This window comes from Dreissena polymorpha, chromosome 8 (assembly GCF_020536995.1).
Source record: "Dreissena polymorpha isolate Duluth1 chromosome 8, UMN_Dpol_1.0, whole genome shotgun sequence".
NCBI lineage: Eukaryota > Metazoa > Mollusca > Bivalvia > Myida > Dreissenidae > Dreissena > Dreissena polymorpha.
Genome location: NC_068362.1, coordinates 52,185,276 through 52,206,269, shown reverse-complemented (window position 1 = coordinate 52,206,269; position 20,994 = coordinate 52,185,276). Strand labels below are relative to the sequence as shown.

Sequence of the window (20,994 nt, the reverse complement as noted above, 5' to 3'; positions counted from 1 at the left end):
TCTTCAGGACGAACAATTCACAATTAAAAATGTTACCGTTGAGGAGAAGTGGTTAAATCCTCCACGTGCAATACAGTTTGTACGGGTTATGGGCAGTAAGAATGGCAGAGAACCTCATATGACAATATGCGAGATAGTTATATTCAGACAAACAGGTTACGTGCATGAATGTGTATTATCAACTGAATCTATCCATTTATTAAACCTCAATGGTTAATTAAAATTTCAGACAAATTCATGCAGTAAACGTGTATTTACAATTATAGCAAAACATTATAAAGTAATGTATGGTTCTGCTGTTATCTGACTACATATCAAACAATAACGCCTGCACCACACGCAAACATGTCCGTAGAAGATCTTCTTAAAAGTTAATAATGATTACTCAAGCCCTACACTTGTGTATTACAGGCAATACGCAGCTGCAGTAAATATATGTAAAACAATAATTAGTATTGTTCATTTCCAGCATACACTCCCACACACGTATTTTGCTCAATATATAAGCAACGTTATAGAACAAAACGGTCTTAATGCGTGTGCAGTCGGCACAGGCTAATCAGGATTGACAATTTTTGCCTAGACTACATTTTCGCTAAGCAGAGACTTCATCCTGTGGACTGCAACTTTACGCACATGCATATAATTCTTTTTTTCCAGAGAGATGCCATTGTTCATAAAATGTCATGAACAGATTAAATCAATACGGAACTGATGAATATGCTGTTATTCATTTCAATAGTAAAATACTCACGTTTAGGTGAATTCAGACATTTGACATCATTCGTGTATCCTCAAGTTAATTATCACATTAAAATGAAATGAGCATTTGAAATAACTTAGTGATTTGAGTTTGTTTGTTTGATCTAAAATCAAACCTTGTTTTCCTTGTGCTTTAGTGTATATTCTCGAATAACGTCCGTTCGAGCGAATATATTTCTAATAAGACACATGTTTCCTTCGTTTTACCATAATATGACAATATCACACACTTCTGTTTCCTATCAGACTGCCCACTCGGAAGTTACAGCGTTAACTGTTCCAAACAATGCCATTGCCGAGTTGGCTGCGACAGTGTAACAGGTGCATGTTGGAACGGGATCTGTGCAGACGGATGGAAAGGAATGGCGTGCAATGAAAGTAAGTTTTCATTTGATATCAAAGAAATAAAAACTCAACCGTAAAACAAATACATAATATATTTTAAATACGGAATACTCTGCAAATTTAACTCACGAAAAAAAATCTATTTTGACTATTTTATATTTATTTCCAAAGTTATGTAATGGATACAATATTCAATGTACCCAAAAATTAATGAGTGTTTGTGCTGTTTATGTTGATTGTGTTTATGGAATTCACATACGGAGAGGTATTGCACATAGGAGACGCTACACTGCGATCCATATACAATTTGATGTTTTCTGGTTAGTTATTATAATCATATTGGTCCCATTATGGGATTTTCCTTTTCGTATATTGTACCATTCATTTGAATCCCCATAACTGTATATCAACGAATGCACATTCAATGTATGCACAGTCAATGATTTTAGCAGCACAATTTTTTATTATAAATCTAGACTCTCAAAATTACGCAACTACAAAAACTGTATACCTTGTGTTATTTTCTAAAAAATCTATGTCTTATATTTAAAATAATAAATCACATATAATGCATTTTCGTTTAATACAAACCAGTTTCAAGATCGGCAATAAAATGCTGTTTCACAATACAACCGGATGTTAAAATGTTACGTCACAAATACTTACCGAACCGTATAATTTTTATTGCATATATCGCATTTGACGACCCTAAACCGGTCGGTTATTCATGAAGAATTATTAATATCAGGTACACTAAGTAAAATGTATATATGTGTTTGTTGTTAAACGAAATACATTCCACAGATGATGCCATACTTCTCGAAACACGTCAGTAGCAGTGATAACAATGAAATCAGAACGTATTCACATTAATCCTTACGGTTTTTTAATACTTACAGCATGCCACCCAGGCACATTTGGTGCTAACTGTTCATCAATATGCCGCTGTCACAACAACATAACATGTTACAATATAAACGGATCTTGTCCAAATAACCAATGCGCTGCAGGATGGAAGCATGACAACTGTAGCGTAGGTACGTCTCAGCATTTAATTGAGTCGCATTTTGGGGAATCTGGGCTCAATGCATGTGCGTAAAGTGTCGTCACAGATCAGCCTGCGTAGTCCGCACAGGCTAATCAGGGACGACACTTTCCGCTTTTATGGAAATGTTCGTTTCAAGAAAGTCTTCTCTAAGTGAAAATTCAGCCCGTGCAGACGGCATAGCCTAATCTAGAACGATACTTTTTGCACACACATTAAGCCCCGTCTTTCCCAGATCTGAGGAACGGAGAAAAATTTTACTTGTTATATTGAAAATGCATGTTTCATTTAAAATTAATAAATCGTTTTTATTTTGAACTTACACTGTTGTAGCTATTTATAAATAATTATGACGGCTATATTGCAAAACTGTATTACTACACATTATAAACTATACGCTTAAATATTGTCGGTATAGATTATTGTTAAACCATTAAATGTAAAACTTTTCTTAAACAAAATCTGTCGTTACAATAAATGTTGAAAGGAGTAGAAATGTTTACTTTCTTCGAAATTGTATTTAAAAGTTCAATAGTGTTAATACCATGCAAGCGGATGTAGAAATGTAAATAACATTACTCGTCTATCAAGGCAAACAATATATTCTCGCTATTTCATCAGTCATGCTTTCAGTTTCTTTATTCAAGTTCATTACTTGGCAGGTATCGGACACAATGTTTTGTGATTTAAGTCCACTCGGATACATATTTTGGGTTATATCTCAATTTACGTACGCGGTGAAGTGATTTTTATGATTATTTTAAACCACACGTGACAGCGATAACTCTAAAGTGATACAATTTAGGTATCCCTTAATATGCAGGCCTACGGACCCTTAGCTGATACTGTAGACGGTGATAATTAATTTCGGTAAACTTGAGGAATGGCAATGGGGTATTACGTATTATATAGTACATTACATGTAACAAAAATAATTCCATGTTTGAATGTATTTAATTGCAAGCCTTTAATACAGCCGTTTCGCACTAAACCAATATGTTTTGAAACCGGTGAAAGTCAAGTGTTACAACTATGTTAAGCACCACATTGAAGAAGTCGGTGTCTCAACATTAAGCTGAATCAAGACGGTGCAACCAAATTATATGTCGTTTGTAAAATAATAATGGTTTCAATAATTTATTAAGTGAACAATTGTTTAATTGAAATGTGGTTTACAGCATGCGGTCCAGGCAATTTTGGTCTAAACTGCACCTCCCCTTGCCATTGTCTAAACGGAGAAAGCTGTGACCATGTCTCAGGAAACTGCCCTGGTGACCTATGTGCACCTGGATGGACTACTAGTAACTGTAGTGTTGGTAAGAATCACAATTGTCGATCGGTTGCGGCGAAATGATCGAGTATCTGTTACTTTATTTCGATATATTATGCAACGCAAGGTATTCTTTTCGAATTATGATCAACGCAAACTGCTCCAATAGACGTTAGGACTGTTATGTTTTGGGGTTGGACGTTCACAACTTTCGATCAAGACATGTTTGGTACAACTGTTCCTCTCTCTGCAATTGCTTTCGTGAGGATATCTATGATTCAGTTCACAGTCTTAATGACGATTGTGGCGCTGGGTAGACTTATACAAACTGTAAACTGTAGAGGTGTTTGAAATTGCATTGGTAAAATGCAAATTTGAATGTTGACATGGAGTTTACGATGTTGTATGTGCATGAAAAACCTTTATTGTTAATGGTATTTACAAGTTTTAGCATTTTTTGCTGACCTTGATCCTAATCGGTTGAAATTGTGGTATTGAGTATTCTGTAAAAGCGCATGCGATAGAAAACATTCTAAAAATATTTGAATTACTCTAATTGCAATTCTTTAGAATATACGCATGATTTGCACCATTTTTGCAGCATGCGGTCCAGGTATGTTTGGTTTTAATTTCTCTTCCCTTGTAATTTCCTAGAAGGAGCAAGCTGTGGCCTTTTTTCTTTTAACTGTTCAAATGACTAATGTCCGCCTGGGTGAATTGCTAGCAACTGTAGCGTCGTTAAGATTTGAGCCTCGCTCTGTAAAAACGGGTGTCATACTTTCTCATCTGTGACAAGCAGTAAAACATCTGCGGTGTCGGCTAATCACATACCAGATTTAGTGTCAATAAGGAATGTCTCATTCTATACCTACCAGATTTAGTGTCAATAAGTAATGTCTCATTCTATACCTACCAGATTTAGTGTCAATAAGGAATGTCTCATTCTATACCTACCAGATTAAGTGTCAATAAGGAATGTCTCATTCTATACCTACCAGCTACTGTGTCAATGAGGAATGTCTCATTCTATACCTACCAGATTTAGTGTCAATAAGGAATGTCTCATTCTATACCTACCAGGTACTGTGTCAATGAGGAATATCTTTATGTATAACTACCAGCTACTGTGTCAATGAGGAATATCTCATTGCATACCTACCAGACACATTGTATTTGAGGAATATGTTATTCTGTACCTAACAGATACAGTGTCCATGAGAAATTTCTCATTTTATACCTACCAGAGATTGTGTAAATGAGGAATATCACATTCTATACCTACCAGATATTGTGTGAACGAGGAATATCCCATTCTATACCTACCAGTTACCTTGTTAATGAGGAATATCACATTCTTTATCTACCAGATACAATGTAAATTAGGAATATCTCATTCTATACCTACCAGATACAGTGTCAATGAGGAATATCTCATTCTATACATACAAGATACAGTGTCAATCAGATATATCGCATTCTATTCCTTCTAGATAAAGTGTCTATGAGGAATATCTCATTGTATACCTACCAGATACAGTGTCTATGAGAATTATCTCATTCTATACCTACCAGACACAGTGTCAATGAGAAATATCTCATTCTATACCTACCAGATACAGTGTCAATGAGGAATATCTCATTCTTTACCTACCAGATACTGTGTCAAAATTGTATACAAAAGATATCCAAAATCCTAACTCCGTTTTACTAATAGGTAAATGTATATTTTTTTTTCCACACTAGCTCTAGCACAATAACTTCTTAAAGACGTTATTCTGCTAGAGCTAGTGTGAAAAAAAACAAACTCCAGAAACAATTACAAGAAAGAAACGTTGGTTTTCACCCGCTAGTCTTTTAATTGAGACAATTGCCTAAAATATATATGACATTGCACACAGTTTAAAACTAATCCTGACAATGATTAACGCTGGTTACCACCTTACAATGGTCAATCTAAAGCATTGATGGTTAACGCAGATTGAAAGCAACCACCTGCTTTACCCAGAATCAAGCGCAAATACATGCGTGTTAATGAACTGTAATATTATTGCCTTGGAATTCAAATAAAAAACCAAGACAAGAGCATAACAGATGTTTACAATAAACTGAGCAACACAATAAAAACTTGATGTTATGAATGGAAACAAACATCAATTTAGCATCGTTGTTGTCAAATTGGGATTATGCATTTGCGTAGTGACGTCCCAGATTACCCTGTGCAGTCCGCACAGGCTAATCAGGGACGACTCTTTACGCTTCAATGAATTGTTTGTTTAAATGAAGTCTCTTTTAAACGGCAATGCTGTTTAGGCGGAAAGTTTGGTCCCTTATAAGCTTGTGCAGAATGCAAATAATTATCTGGGACGACACTTTACTCAAAGAAAATCCAGTTTAGGCGAAAATTGTGTCCCTTATTAGCCTGTGCGGAATACAAATGCATTACGCCCAGTTTTCCACAACGAGGCTCAGATAAAATACCGTCAATACGCTGTCAGTAAACTGGCTCGTAATTAGTTTTAATATCCGTAACATATATGTACATGTAAGTTTAAACAAATCCTATATGTTAGTGTTACCATTTCATATGATTCGAAAAGATGATTATGTTTAAGTTGTTATTTGTTATGTTACATATGTTTTGGAATATTATCATTATTGTTGAACTGACTTCATATTAAACGGATGTTAAGACATTTGATAACTTTTTTCATTCAGTTAAAAATCGTTTCAAGCCCTAACGATAGAACGCGCGTCTTTGTTTTAAAACTTCCTCTATTATTAGGTCCTGTGCCACACCTATTCTTATCGACATTTTTGTCTCACATACATTATATAGTGTTAAAAGCATGTTCAAAACATGCCCCTTCTTTTTAAAACTGTTCCAACCAAAGAGGTAATATGTTTATATATAATTGTTGGATGTAACATCATGCAAGCGTTTTCTTGATGTTTCGTAACATAATATATAATAAGTTTACTTTGCTACCCTTTATGTTCTGTTCATCATAAGAGTAGGCCCTATTAAATTAAATAACACACCCTTTTTGTAATCGCTATACCATTGCATGTTTAACAAGAATTAAATCTGTATGACGTTTGGCGTGACGTCGGTTGAGCATGCAGATTCCATTTTAGACTATTTTTTTATTTGCTGAAGCGTTTTCATTTTTTGTTTCATTTGTAGTCGATCCCAATCATAAGAGCGTAATATCACTGACTTTTATAAACGCCAACCGCCATGATAAAAATAGGCACCTTTGTATCAGACAATCGTTACCGTAGTGGTACCATAAAACAGAATATCGTATTCTTTTCTCCTATTTCTCATTAAAAGGATTATTAGTATTTATAATTAAGTCAGTTATTGGGTAAAAATATCAAATATTTCATATATTCAAGAAAAGTTTAACAAAAATCGTCAGCCGGAAAGTACTCTAAAGTATCTTTATGCTTTTGCGATCTTTTGAATATGTTTTTTGAGGAATTACCGCTTAAATAATGTTTCAAAAATGTTAAAGGCTTCATTTAAAGTGTCGAAATCATTAAATAAAGAATAACGTTCTTTATATATATAAAGCAACTTAGTTTTAACATAATTACATGTCTAGATTTATGTGGCAGTTCGAGGTGTGACTTTGTATATTTCAGGTTGAACAAGTTTTGCAAATACATTAATCGATTGTTTAATCATGTGTATGTTTGTTAGTGTATTTGGAACCCACACAGGCCGATCACAAGGTGGTCATATAACCCGTACACTGCACTGATCCAGGCAATTTATGTAATAATTCAAAAATATAATTCCAGTGTAACAAACTGTGAGTGAGTTATCTACGTGTCATGCTATATATTGTTTAACACATTGGCAAAATTATGTAAATAAATGCAAAATAGAGGTCAATATGACAAAAAGCAAAAAAATGGACTAAACATAACAGATGTTACGGAGGCGTAGTCCATGCTTTATTGCAGAAAAAAATATTATTTTTTTCATTGTCTACAACAAACCAGTTGCGGTTAAAGGTACCAAGCACAATATTATAATTGTTCTTCCCTGGTACTCAATTAATAATTTTGATAATGTTACTAACTTAGGTTTGGTGTTAATACATATACTATTGCGACTGATATATATATATATATATATATATATATATATATATATATATATATATATATATATATATATATATATATATATATATATATATATATTTATATATATATATATATATATATATATATATATATTTATATATATATACATAATTTACATTGTTTATAGTGATCTATTGAATCACTCGTGCTGTATTCTTTCTTAAGCTGTTTTAAATGACGCTGGTACGACATGCCGGCTGGACGTATTTCTGTTAACATAAGTTTTCATTTAAGCATACACAAAATGCTATACAAAATATTTTTGATTTAAAATACTCATTTTAAAAACGCACATACTGCAAAAAGAAGTCAACTTGGCAATACACGTACACAAATTATGGAAAATAAAATAAAAACGTAAAATATGTTAACAGGAAAGTTCCTAAAGTTGTTATAATACGCGCAGTAAAAGTATCGTGTCATTATTACACTCGACACAGTTACACTTTAGCGTTGTACAATATGTCAATACACTCTTTATTTTAACCGCTTTTCCGAAGTCATGTTGTTTAGGTTTCGTGATATATCCATGTCTTTTAAGAAGTGACTAAATAAAAACAAACTGTTTTTGTAAGTGCAGCACGTGTACTTGTGCAGCTTGTAAACTTACATTGAGCAAAATACTTGAATATGGTTCTAAATATCTTAAGAACATTTCAAATAATAACAATAGTCAAACTAGCACATCGGAAACGTTGCTAATAGCGTACGATCGTGTTTGTTATATAGCAATTATGTCGTTCTTTATTTCAATTAAGTCTCCATCCAGGTCCCTATCTCGGCCATCAATATATACTTACCGAACCGTAAAATCTTTATTGCATGTATCGCATTTGACGACCCTAAACCGGTCGGTTAGATAATGAAGGACATATTAACATCATGTATAATATATTGCATTGTGTCTGTGTTTGTTCTAAAACGAAATACATCCCATGATGAAACCATTCTTCTCGAAACACATCACTGGCCGTAATAAAAATGAAATCAGAACGTATTCACATTAATCCTTACAGTTTTTCAATACTTACAGCATGCCACCCAGGCACATTTGGTGCTAACTGTTCATCCATATGCCACTGCCACAACAACATGACATGTAACCATTTTAACGGATCTTGTCCAAATAACCAATGCGCTGCAGGATGGAAGCATGACAACTGTAGCGTAGGTACGTCTCAGCATTTAATTGAGTCTCATTTTGAAGAAACTGGGCTCAAGGCATGTGCTTAAAATGTCGACACAGATGAACCTGTGTTGTCCGCACATGTTTATCAGGGACGACATTTTCTGCTTTTGTTTGGACATGTTCGTTTAAATAAAGTCTTTTCTAAGTGAAAATCGAGTTAGGTAGAAAGCGTCCATGAATAGCCAATGTAGACTGTAAAGGCTAATCTAGGACGACACTTGACGCACATGCATTGAGCCCAGTCTTAATAGCCCATGTAGACTATAAAGGCTAATCTAGGACGACACTTGACGCAAATGCATTATGCCCCGTCTTAATAGCCCATGTAGACTGTAAAGGCTAATCTAGGACGACACTTGACGCAAATGCATTATGCCCCGTCTTAATAGCCCATGTAGACTGTAAAGGCTAATCTAGGACGACACTTGACGCAAATGCATTATGCCCCGTCTTAATAGCCCATGTAGACTGTAAAGGCTAATCTAGGACGACACTTGACGCACATGCATTAAGCCCAGTCTTAAAAGCCCATGTAGACTGTAAAGGCTAATCTAGGACGACACTTGACGCACATGCGTATAGCCCATGTAGACTGTAAAGGCTAATCTAGGACGACACTTGACGCACATGCATTAAGCCCAGTCTTAATAGCCCATGTAGACTGTAAAGGCTAATCTAGGACGACACTTGACGCACATGCATTAAGCCCAGTCTTAAAAGCCCATGTAGACTGTAAAGGCTAATCTAGGACGACACTTGACGCACATGCCTTGAGCCCAGTCTTAATAGCCCATGTAGACTGTAAAGGCTTATCTAAGACGACACTTGACGCACATGCATTAAGCCCAGTCTTAATAGCCCATGTAGACTGTAAAGGCTAATCTAGGACGACACTTGACGCACATGCATTAAGCCCAGTCTTAAAAGCCCATGTAGACTGTAAAGGCTAATCTAGGACGACACTTGACGCACATGCATTGAGCCCAGTCTTAAAAGCCCATGTAGACTGTAAAGGCTAATCTATGACGACACTTGACGCACATGCATTAAGCCCAGTCTTAAAAGCCCATGTAGACTGTAAAGGCTAATCTAGGACGACACTTGACGCACATGCATTGAGCCCAGTCTTAAAAGCCCATGTAGACTGTAAAGGCTAATCTAGGACGACACTTGACGCACATGCATTAAGCCCAGTCTTAAAAGCCCATGTAGACTGTAAAGGCTAATCTAGGACGACACTTGACGCACATGCATTAAGCCCAGTCTTTCCCAGAATGAGCTGCATTTCACTGATGAACGAAACTGCACTGTTAATAGTTATATTGAATATGCATGTTTTAATTAAGAAATAATATTTTTTTCATTGTTTGTTGTCGAATAACCCACAGTAAGGAGTATAGATGCGTAGGAATTATATCACGAGTGCGAAGCACGAGTTATTTGATAACAAGCATCTATACAACTTACTGTGGGTTATTCGACAACTAACCATCATAGAAAAATATTATTTCGATTCTAACACGATTCTAATTGATTTGGTTCAAGTTTTAGGACGTGAACTATATTTTTCAATACTCCGCCCTTCTTAGTACAAAGTTCACTATTTAGTGGCGTCATTGAATTGTACAAACATATGACGTCGTTTGCATTACAAATATTTTGCAAATGACGTCACTTTCAATGAAAACAACAATCGTAGAAACTTAATGACGTCACGCTTATTGATGCTACTGAAAAGCTGACATGCTATAAATGTTTTCTGAATTACGTTTCCTAACAAATAACATTCTTTGTAGGCGTGGTTAAGCCAATGATCACCAAATATACAATTAGTTGTATCATTACACTTATATACATGCTGCATTTATTACATTTCTTTTAGAGCGGGTTCAGCACGTGCATTTTACTGCAATATTTTCTTTATTTATTCGGAACTATTTTCGAAACATTAAGCTCCGCCCATAAGTTATTGCAGAATAACCCACGCTTGGTTCCCTTCTTAGTCTATAGAAAACAAGGCACGTGCCGTGTTATAATTAAAATTAATAAATGGTTCTTATTTTTAACGAGCACTGTTGTAACGATTTATAAATAGGACGGCTATATCGCAAAACTGTATTGCTACACATTATAAATTATACGCTTAAACGTTGTCCGTGTAGATGGTTGCTAAACCATTAAATGTTAAACAATATTTTTTGAACAAAAATCGGTCGTTACAAGAAATGTTACAAGGAGAAGAAACTATACTTTCTTCGATATTGTATAAACAGTTCAATAGTATTAATGTTATAATGCAAGCGGATGTAGCAATTACAATAGATAACATACATATATGAAACGTCTATCAAGGCAAACAATATATACACGCTATTTCCTCAGTCCTGTTTTCAGTTTCGTTATTAAAGCTCATTACTTTGCAGATATCGGACACATTAATTTGTGATACAAGTCCACTCGTATAAACATCTAAGGTTATATCTAGATTTAAGTACGCGGTGATTTGATTTTTATTATTAAATGTAACACACACGGGATAGCGATAGCTTTAAAATGATACAATTAAGGTGTCGCTTTATATGCAGGCCTACGGGCCCTTAGCTGATACTTTTTTACGACAAGCTTTGTGACTTGCATTGGGGTTTTTAGTTTTATATAGTACATTACATGTAAGAAAAATACTGCTATGTTTGAATTAATTTAATTGCAAGCTTTTAAAAAATCCGATTCACACTTAACCAAGATTTGTTGAAACCGATAAAAGTAAAGTGTTCAAACAATATTTAGCATATCGGTGTCTCAACATAAAGCTGAATCAAGATGGCCTTACCAAATTATATGTAGTTTGTAAAATAATAACGTTTTCACTAATGTATTGACTAAAATATTCTTTAATTGAAATGTGGTTTACAGCATGCGGTCAAGGCAATTTTGGCCTTAACTGCACCTCCCCCTGCCATTGTCTACAAGGAGCAAGCTGTGACCATGTGTCTGGCAACTGTCCTGGTGACCAATGTGCATCTGGTTGGACTACTAGTAACTGTAGTGTTGGTAAGATTCTAAATTTTCGATTGGTGTCGGATAAATGATCGAGTATCTGTCTATTATCATGTGTACACAAAACAACCTTTTATAACGATGTCTTATGCAACGCAAGGTATTCGTTCAATTCTGATCAACTCAAACTGCTTCCATATAAATAGCACTGCTATTTTTTTGGGTGAGACTTTCATAACTTGCGATCCAGGCATGTTTGGTACAACTGCCTCTCTGTCTGCAATCGCCTTCATGACGCTATATGAAACTATGATTCCGTTTACTGTTTTAATAACGAAAGTGGTGCTGGGTGGATTAATATTAACTGTAGCGGTGTACAAAGGTAAAATGCCAATTTTAACGTTGGTATGGATTTTACGATGTTGCATTTGCATGCAAAACCAATATATTTAATGGTATGTACAGGCTTACTTTACACCGGTATATTAAATACACATAACTTGAAGCTACTAACACTACCTCTTTTACAACAATTTGCAACAATACCTTCATCATCACATTTTTGCTGCACTTGATTCTTGTGGTAATGAGTATTCTGTAGTGAAGCATATGCGATAGCAATAATTCCCAAAATACTTGAATTACTCTAATTGTAATTCTTTAGAATGTACGTCATCATCGCATGTTATTGCTCCATTTGTACAGCATGCGGTCAAGGTATGCTTGGTCTTAACTGCTCCTCCATCTGCAATTGCCTAAAAGTTGAAAGCTGGCACCATGTCTCTGGCAACTGTTCAAATGACCAATGTTCGCCTGGGTTGATTGCTAGCAACTGTAGTGTCAGTAAGATATGAGTCTTGTTCTGTAACAACGGGGTTTCATGTATGTACGTAAAATGTCGTTTCACTTTAGCCTCTGCAGTCCGCTTTTATGCTGTTTTTTTTTTTAAAAAAGTCTCTTTTCAGCAGATATCCAGTTTAGACGGAAAGTGTCGTCCCTGATTAGCCTATGCTTTAATACGATTTTCGAAACTATCTCCTCGCATAATTTCGCAAGTCATTGCAACAGTAAATGTTGCTTGATTTAAAATCTACAAAATACTTTTATATGTGCCATATAAAGCCGTTTACCTCGGGTACGTATGCTATACGTATTACTGCTGTTACAATTCTAAGCACATGTGATGCTCTATCGACATTTAAAGCATGCTACCAATCGCCTCAATTGCTCCTCATCATGTAAATGTGACTACCCATCAATCATGTTTCTGGCCATTATCCGGATTGTGATCCTGGGTGGAGAGACGGTATATGTTGCACGGTTGAGATTGACATGTGCGATCCTGGGTGGAGAGACATAATCTGTTGCACGGTTGAGATTGACATGTGCGTTCCTGGTTGGAAAGACAGTATATGTTGCACGGTTGAGATTGACATGTGCGACCCTGGGTGGAGAGACATAATCTGTTGCACGGTTGAGATTGACATGTGCGTTGCTGGTTGGAAAGACAGTATATGTTGCACGGTTGAGATTGACATGTGCGACCCTGGGTGGAGAGACATAATCTGTTGCACGGTTGAGATTGACATGTGCGATCCTGGGTGGAGAGACAGCATCTGTTGCACGGTTGAGATTGACATGTGCGACACTGGGTGGAGAGACAGTATCTGTTGCACGGTTTAGATTGACATGTGCGATTCTGGGTGGAGAGACAGTATCTGTTGCACGGTTGAGATTGACATGTGCGACCCTGGGTGGAGAGACAGAATCTGTTACACGGTTGAGATTGACATGTGCGACCCTGGGTGGAGAGACAGTATATGTTGCACGGTTGAGATTGACATGCCTTAGAGTGCGACTCTGGGTGGAGAGACAGTATCTGTTGCACGGTTGAGATTGACATGTGCGATCCTGGGTGGAGAGACAGTATCTGTTGCACGGTTGAGATTGACATGTGCGACCCTGGGTGGAGAGACAAAACCTGTTGCACGGTTGAGATTGATATGTGCGATCCTGGGTGGAGAGACAGTATCTGTTGCACGGTTGAGATTGACATGTGCGACCCTGGGTGGAGAGACGGTATCTTTTGCATGCTCGACATACCGTATAATAATGTTACCACCAATGGATATGATTAATATTGATGTTGATATTTCATACTTTTTTAGCGCTGAATCAGTATCTTACATTTTTTTACAATTGTATGTACATGAGAATAAAAAAAAATTGCTATTAAAATGTTTTGATTAAATTTGTATACATATATTTGTTCACTTAAACTGAACAGCGAGGCCATGTATTTTATTGTTTTAGCTTTTTATTGGTACAGTGTTCTTATTCTCGAACTCTTATAAGGTCAACATCAACTCTTGTACTGAGTGTGGGTGTCGAGATTTAAGTCTTGTTGGTATGCTATTGCAAAATGATTTCTTTAAATTATTATGGAATTGTTACCCAATATTAGTACCTTGTTATCAATGATTGATTTCTATAATATACTTCTTATCAAATGATTTTCTTTGAAATTGTTTAATACATGCATATTAATATATTAGCTGGGTCTAATGAATGTGTTTCATCCCAAATATTAATATATTATTAATTATTAATTAATATATTTTTAATATATATTAATATATTAATATATTAGCTGAGCTTAATGAATAAGTTTCATCCCAAATTAGTCTGTGCAGTCCACACAGGCTAATAAGGGACTACAGTTTCCGCTTTTACGGAATTTTTCTTTTAAAATAATTATCTTTGAACGGATAAAGTGTAGGTGGAAAATGTTGTCCTTGATAATCCTGTGCCAACTAAACGAGCTAATTTGGGTCGACACTTGACGCACATGCATTTAGCCCAGTTTTCCCAGAACGAGGCTCATATTTATATATCAATATTTTATTGTAGCCTGCGAATCGGGATCATACGGACAAAACTGCTCCATGGACTGTCACTGTGACAAGTGCCATCACGTCAATGGATCTTGCGCAATGTCTTCTCAATGTCACAATGGGTACAGGATGGATAACGGTTTCTGCAAACGTAAACATTCATTGTTTTCATTTTTTACCTTTCCTGTCCCATGCGGAGTTGCATCTAACAAATCACGCACATGCATACAAGACACGATAGAAGCAATAGATTATATGTTAATTGCACATTTCTTGATATACTGGTTAATTGCAGCGCAAGAAGAGACAAGAGGGATTAATACCATTATGATCGCTGGAGTTGTTGGTGGTTGCGTCGCAGCTATACTTATTGCCATTGGTATTGCTGGCGTAATTTTATGTTACAGGAGGCGAAAACTTCAATCGTAAGTCAATATTCAATTTTAAATAATTCAAGTATACATAATCAGTTGACGAAAAAGTACATACAACATTTTCCAATTAAAAAAATGACCGTTGAAATATTATCAATGATGCAATTTCAGCAGGTCAAAAAGTCATACTGGGTTATCTATACCCTCGAAAATAGAGACAAACTTCAAAGGGATTGATCGAGCTAAACATTTTGAACATGTCTCCGTCGAGGATACAACACATATCAGTTTAAAAGGTATTTGGGTCCATGTTTGTAAAATTTAAGTGCATGTAGATTACTACTTTTTTTATAGTGCATTAATATAAGCCTCGAAGAAACCATACCAATTGTTTACTATATTGATTGCTGAATAAAATAGCATGACACCCATATCCACTTCCATGCTCAAAATTACATTTATACATTTATATTCATACAATTTATCAATGTGGATTGTATTGAAACTTTGTTGTATGGTTTGTGTCTGTAGTATATATCGATGGATTCAATGTTTCATGCTGAAATTTAAGATGTCAGCAAGAGATTGCCTGGTGTTGGAAATTCAACAGATGCACAGTTTGATGACCCCAATTACTACAGCTTTAAGACAGTTACCCCTGGAATCAAAATCCATGATCTCTGGGATTACATTCACGAGAAACGTGATTCGATATTCTTTGATGCCGAGTTTAAAGTAAGGAAACGAACATAAAAAGTGATTCAAAATTCTTCAATGACGAGTTGAAAGTAAGAAAACTAAAATAAAAAGTGATTCAATATTCTTTGATCACAAGTTTAAAGTAAGAACACTGAAACGAAAGTGATTAAATATTCTTTGACGACGAGTTAAAAGTAAGAAAACTAAAATGAAAAATGATTCAAAATTCTTTCAGGGCGAGTTTTAAGCAAGGAAACACAAATAAAACAATAAAAGTATAAAATATCAATTATTATTCCCATTTTTAATGTTTTAACATAATCATTTTATTATTTATTGTAGAAATTGCGAAGCGGGCTTATTCATAAGCACGAAATAGCATCGTCTGAAGAAAACAAGGGAAAGAACCGTTACAAGAAGTTGTATGCATGTAAGTGATTTTGTCCCCGCATTAGCGTTCGGGTCAATAAATATTTCGAAAGAAAATTCTTGAACAATTCAAAGCGACATTAGTCAATTTTATAAAACTAAACTCAACTATCTTAAGTACTTGTTTAATAAATTAAGAATTATTACGCAATATGGATATAAAAGTTTCACCTAAACCATATGAGACATGCTTTCGGAAAACGGCTCTTAATGCATCTGCGTGAAGTGTCGTCCTAGATTAGCCATTCAGTACGACACTTTACGCACATGCATTTAGCCCAGTTTTTTCCAGAACGAAGCTCATCTATATTTTCAGACGACCATAACCGTGTGTCCTTGACAAAAGAGTTGGAAGGAGAATCCGAATATATCAACGCGAGCTTTATACACGTACACTTTGTTCGGTTACAAAAATAACATAAAGGAACTGTTAAAAAAATGTCTAATAATAATAATAATAATTATAATAATTATAATAATAATAATAGTTATAATAATAATAATAATAATAATAATAATAATAATAATAATAATAATAATAATAATAATAATAATAATAATGATAATAATAATAAATAATAATAATAATAATAAGAGTTGAAATAATGATAGTCACTAAGATAAACACATGTATTTTGCAATTTAGGGATTCCAGAAGATAAAGAAATTCATCGCTTCTCAGGGTAAGGGATGCATAGTTTTTGTTATTTAAAAAAGTTATATATTTTTTCTGTTTGTAAAGTACCGCGAATCGCGTGCTTACCGAACAAATTAAGCCTGATGCTGAGAAAACTGGACTTAATGGATGTGCAATAAGTGTCGTCCCAGATAAGCCTATGCGCTCTGCACAGGCAAATCAGGGACGACACTATCCACTTTCGCGTAGAGAGGATTTTCAGTAAGAAGAGGGTTCCATTGAAAGACAAATTGCATTAACAGCGGAACGTGTAACACTGCACAAGGATAATCTGGGAAGACACATAACGCACGTGCATTAAGCCCATTTTTCTTAGAACGAACTTCAATTACTCTAACAAAATATATTGAACCGATATCGATAACAGCTAACCGGGTTTTATAACAGATATAATTGTTACATTAACCTTTAAAGGCGCCACTGAGAAAACACTAGAGGATTTATGGCGCATGATATGGCAGCAAAAGGTTGACAAGATTGTGATGTTGACAAACCTGGTCGAAATGGGAACGGTAGGGGCTTTAAAGTACTGATTGTATTTGTAATATAAAAGTCAGCTAATGAACATTACTTTAATCAAACTGATTGTATTAGGGATATAAGAGTAAGTTTATAAACATTAAATTACACATGTTCTTAACTGATTTACATATTTGTACATGTCTATATATTTTGTATGTTTGTACTGGAAGCGGAATATTGATTGGTTTACATATTTATATGCGAAGGGGAATCGTAGTTTTCCTTTCCGTTACATTTTGGCGTGGATAAGGAACATCTTAGACTGCTAAACACGGATTAATATTGTATTAGTAATTACGATCATACAGTGTTACATTGATTTACATGACGTATTATAACTCAGCTGAAATGTCTTCAATATTGGCCTGAGGAGCTGAACGGTGTGTGCAAGTACGGACGTGTTGACGTCAAATACGTTGATGTCGTGGAGATGGGCGATTACAATATCCGGACATTCCAAATTACGAAGGTGGGGATAAGTTGGTTGTAGTTATTTATACTGGACTTGTCTGCTTAATGCGGCTAACGCATTCTTAAGTGTACACGAAAGTGTTATATCAGATTACTTAATTACAAGCGATGAAGTAACCTTACTTTGATGAATCTTTTAATTTATATATAACAATTTATGTTAATATGAACTTCGCTCTGCCAAAACAGTGCTTACTGCATGTGCGTTAAGTGTCGTCCCAGATTAGCCTGTGACGTCTGCACAAGCTAATCATGGATGGCACTTTCCGCCTCAACCGCATTTTCGCAAAAACCGACTTCTTTTAATCGAACAACCATAAAAGCCGAAAGTTTCGTCCTTGATTTGCCTATGCGGACTGCACAGCCTATCTGAGACGATACTTAACGCACACGAATAATGCCCAGTTTTCCAGAACGAGGCGCATATGAAAATATGTTTGTTAATATGTTTATATTTTTGGTATCTGGGACAACAGGGACATGATACGAGGGTAGTAAAGCAGTTTCACTTTAAGGCCTGGCCTGACAAAGATGTTCCCGACACAGCCTGGTGTCTTGTAGACTTTTGGAGAGCGGTGGACACTCGGGATGAACAACAATCACCAATCCTTGTTCACTGCAGGTAAAATAATATCATCACATGTTTTAACCAGGTCATCTTCCTTCGCATAATGTATTTGATGGTAGGATTTAAAACAGAAGTGACGTCGTCTGGTTGAAAAACAATGGGCGAATGGCCACGATTTTCTATATCTATGTTCAGTCCTTGTTTTTTTTTTACCTCGTATGATTCTTAGATAATAAACTAACGTACTTTTGGCTACTCCATGGTGTATCGGTTCCCATCGGACCCATTTTACTTCATCAGCCTTATTATCAGTAAGTTATGTTCGGTGTGGCCATACATTTACGATGTGTTCTGACACCGGCTGGCTGTGCCGTTTGTAAATTCTGAAGATATTGAGTAGGTATCTTTGGTAAACGGTACCTCCTGTCTCCCATATGTACAGGAAGCCTCTGCAACATGCACAAAGCACCGCGTACATAACATCGCTTGAGTTTCCGTTCCTCACAGTCCAGGCTTTGCCATCTATATAGGTATTCGCATCTGCCCTCATCAAGTATGGGTTGATTGCATATTATTGGGCATCGAACGCTCTTGTTTTGAATGCAAAATAACTGACCGTTGCTTTTCCGTGTGCATTAGATTGTTAAATACAGTCTCTTCTAAAGACTAAATCACATTATTTCAACTGATTTATTTCAATTTGTTACGAAGTTTAATATTCTATCCATCGATGAATCTGACCATTTCCCTATTTGCGCTTCTATGATTTTTCATAGAAAAAATTGCAACAGGAATGTTGATTTACCTTCTTCCCGTAGCATTCAAAGTAACATCACTGATGATAATATTAAACTTGATAAATATAAATGGAATGATACGCTAAGGGAAAGATTTATTGAGACTTTTGTTAATATGTATAACACATGCAAAGACAACATTTTTCATCAAATTACTGTAGATATGAACCAGGCTCTTCAAACAATAGTATCACTTTATAAAACTGCTGCAGAAAACATGAAAGTCCATAATAGAACCAAACAACGTAACGTTTATGAACGGCAAGATACACCATGGTGGGATAATGAATGTGATATTTTGAAATATTGTAAATATAAAGCTTTGGGAAAATTCCGTGTCACAAACTCAAGGGGGGATTTGCAAATTTACATAAACGAAAATAGAAATTTTAAAGTAATGTGAAAAAACAAGAAGGATATTTTCCAACACAATATGAGAAATAGGCTATGCCAAGCACGTAGTAATCCAAATTTATTTTGGCAAACAATTAAAAGTGCAAATTATATAAAAAGCTTCACATTGTAGTTATCAGCAACAATTCAAACAAAGTGATTGTTAAATTATTTTAATCAATTATTATTTCGAGAAAATATGCTCTTGATTGGAACTTCTGAAGAAGCTGCATTACCTGAATATGATTTAGTTCTAAATAGTCCTATCACACAAAAGTAATAATGAGAAGTATTAATAAATTAAAAATGGGAAGGGCGCAGGGGTTTGATGGTATAGGGGCAGAGTTTTATAAAAACACGGCTAATGTTATATGTCCAGTATTTTGCTCTCTTTTTAATCATATTCTTAATACAGGTGTATTTCCTGACATGTGGAGCGAAAGCATTATTGTTCCCTTACACAAATGCGGTTCTAAACTGGAACCGACAAATTATAGAGGTATTTTTTTAATAAATGTAATGTATAAAATATTTGGAAATATTGTAAATTCACGATTGTGTACTTGGGCCGAAGAATTTGGCAAACTAGATGAGTCGCAATCAGGTTTTCGGAAAGGTTATTCTACATTTGATAACATATTCGTATTACAAAGCATGGTACAAAAATATATAACTAAACCAGGAAGGTTTTATGTATTATACGTTGATTTTCAAAGGGCTTATGATGGTATATTGCACCATAAACTATTTGACATAATGCAAAAATAGGTTTAAAAGGAAAACTTTATGATTTCCTTGTCTCTATGTACTCTAATTTACGGAGTCGCGTGCGAGTCATAAATAACAATGTTACCACTGATTTTAAGTGTAACATTGGCACAAGGCAAAGGGACGTAACTAGCACGGTCATTTTTAATTTATTCATAAATGAGTTATCCCTTTACCTGCGTGAACAGGGTCATCAAGGAATTTTCATTACGAAAGATATATCAAATATACAATATATATTATTTGCCGATGATGTTGCGAGTTGCTCTGAAACGGCTATTGAACTACAGCGTCAATTAAATAGTATTTCTGATTTTTGTCGAATAAGTGGGATGACTGTAAATGAAAAGAAAACCGAAATAATTGTATTTAGAAATGGTGGCCCATTGCGGTCATATGAAAATTGGTTCTATAATGGAAATCATGTAAATGTTAAGTCAGTGTACAAGTACATGGGTTTACTGTTTACTCCTAAATTAAGTTGGTCCAAGGCTAAAGCTAAGTTGGCAATGCAGGCTAAAAAATCTATTAATGCCATAAAAAGTTACCAAGGCTATTTTGGAGAATTTGACATTCAAGAGTATTTTAAACTTTTTTGATTCAATGGTTAAGCCGA

General features: G+C 35.2%; 1 protein-coding gene across 10 annotated transcripts in view; it reads left to right on the top strand.

Annotated features, from left to right (window-relative positions):
* The window catches only part of LOC127842840 (receptor-type tyrosine-protein phosphatase epsilon-like), a 569,039-nt gene that overhangs the window by 531,005 nt on the left and 17,040 nt on the right, over positions 1-20,994 (top strand). For 4 of the 10 annotated variants that reach the window (XM_052372598.1, XM_052372595.1, XM_052372599.1 and 1 more), the window contains 14 exons: positions 1,009-1,140; positions 2,007-2,144; positions 3,331-3,468; positions 8,614-8,751; positions 11,683-11,820; positions 14,677-15,085; positions 15,206-15,330; positions 15,606-15,769; positions 16,076-16,163; positions 16,479-16,552; positions 16,809-16,845; positions 17,274-17,371; positions 17,725-17,850; positions 18,329-18,474. In XM_052372598.1, the coding sequence (XP_052228558.1) occupies positions 1,009-1,140; positions 2,007-2,144; positions 3,331-3,468; positions 8,614-8,751; positions 11,683-11,820; positions 14,677-15,085; positions 15,206-15,330; positions 15,606-15,769; positions 16,076-16,163; positions 16,479-16,552; positions 16,809-16,845; positions 17,274-17,371; positions 17,725-17,850; positions 18,329-18,474 (1,951 nt within the window). Of the gene's footprint in view, positions 156-1,008; positions 1,141-2,006; positions 2,145-3,330; positions 3,469-8,613; positions 8,752-11,682; positions 11,821-14,676; positions 15,086-15,205; positions 15,331-15,605; positions 15,770-16,075; positions 16,164-16,478; positions 16,553-16,808; positions 16,846-17,273; positions 17,372-17,724; positions 17,851-18,328; positions 18,475-20,994 lie in introns of all 10 variants that reach the window. The other 6 variants (XM_052372601.1, XM_052372600.1, XM_052372604.1 and 3 more) reach the window with 4 other exon arrangements.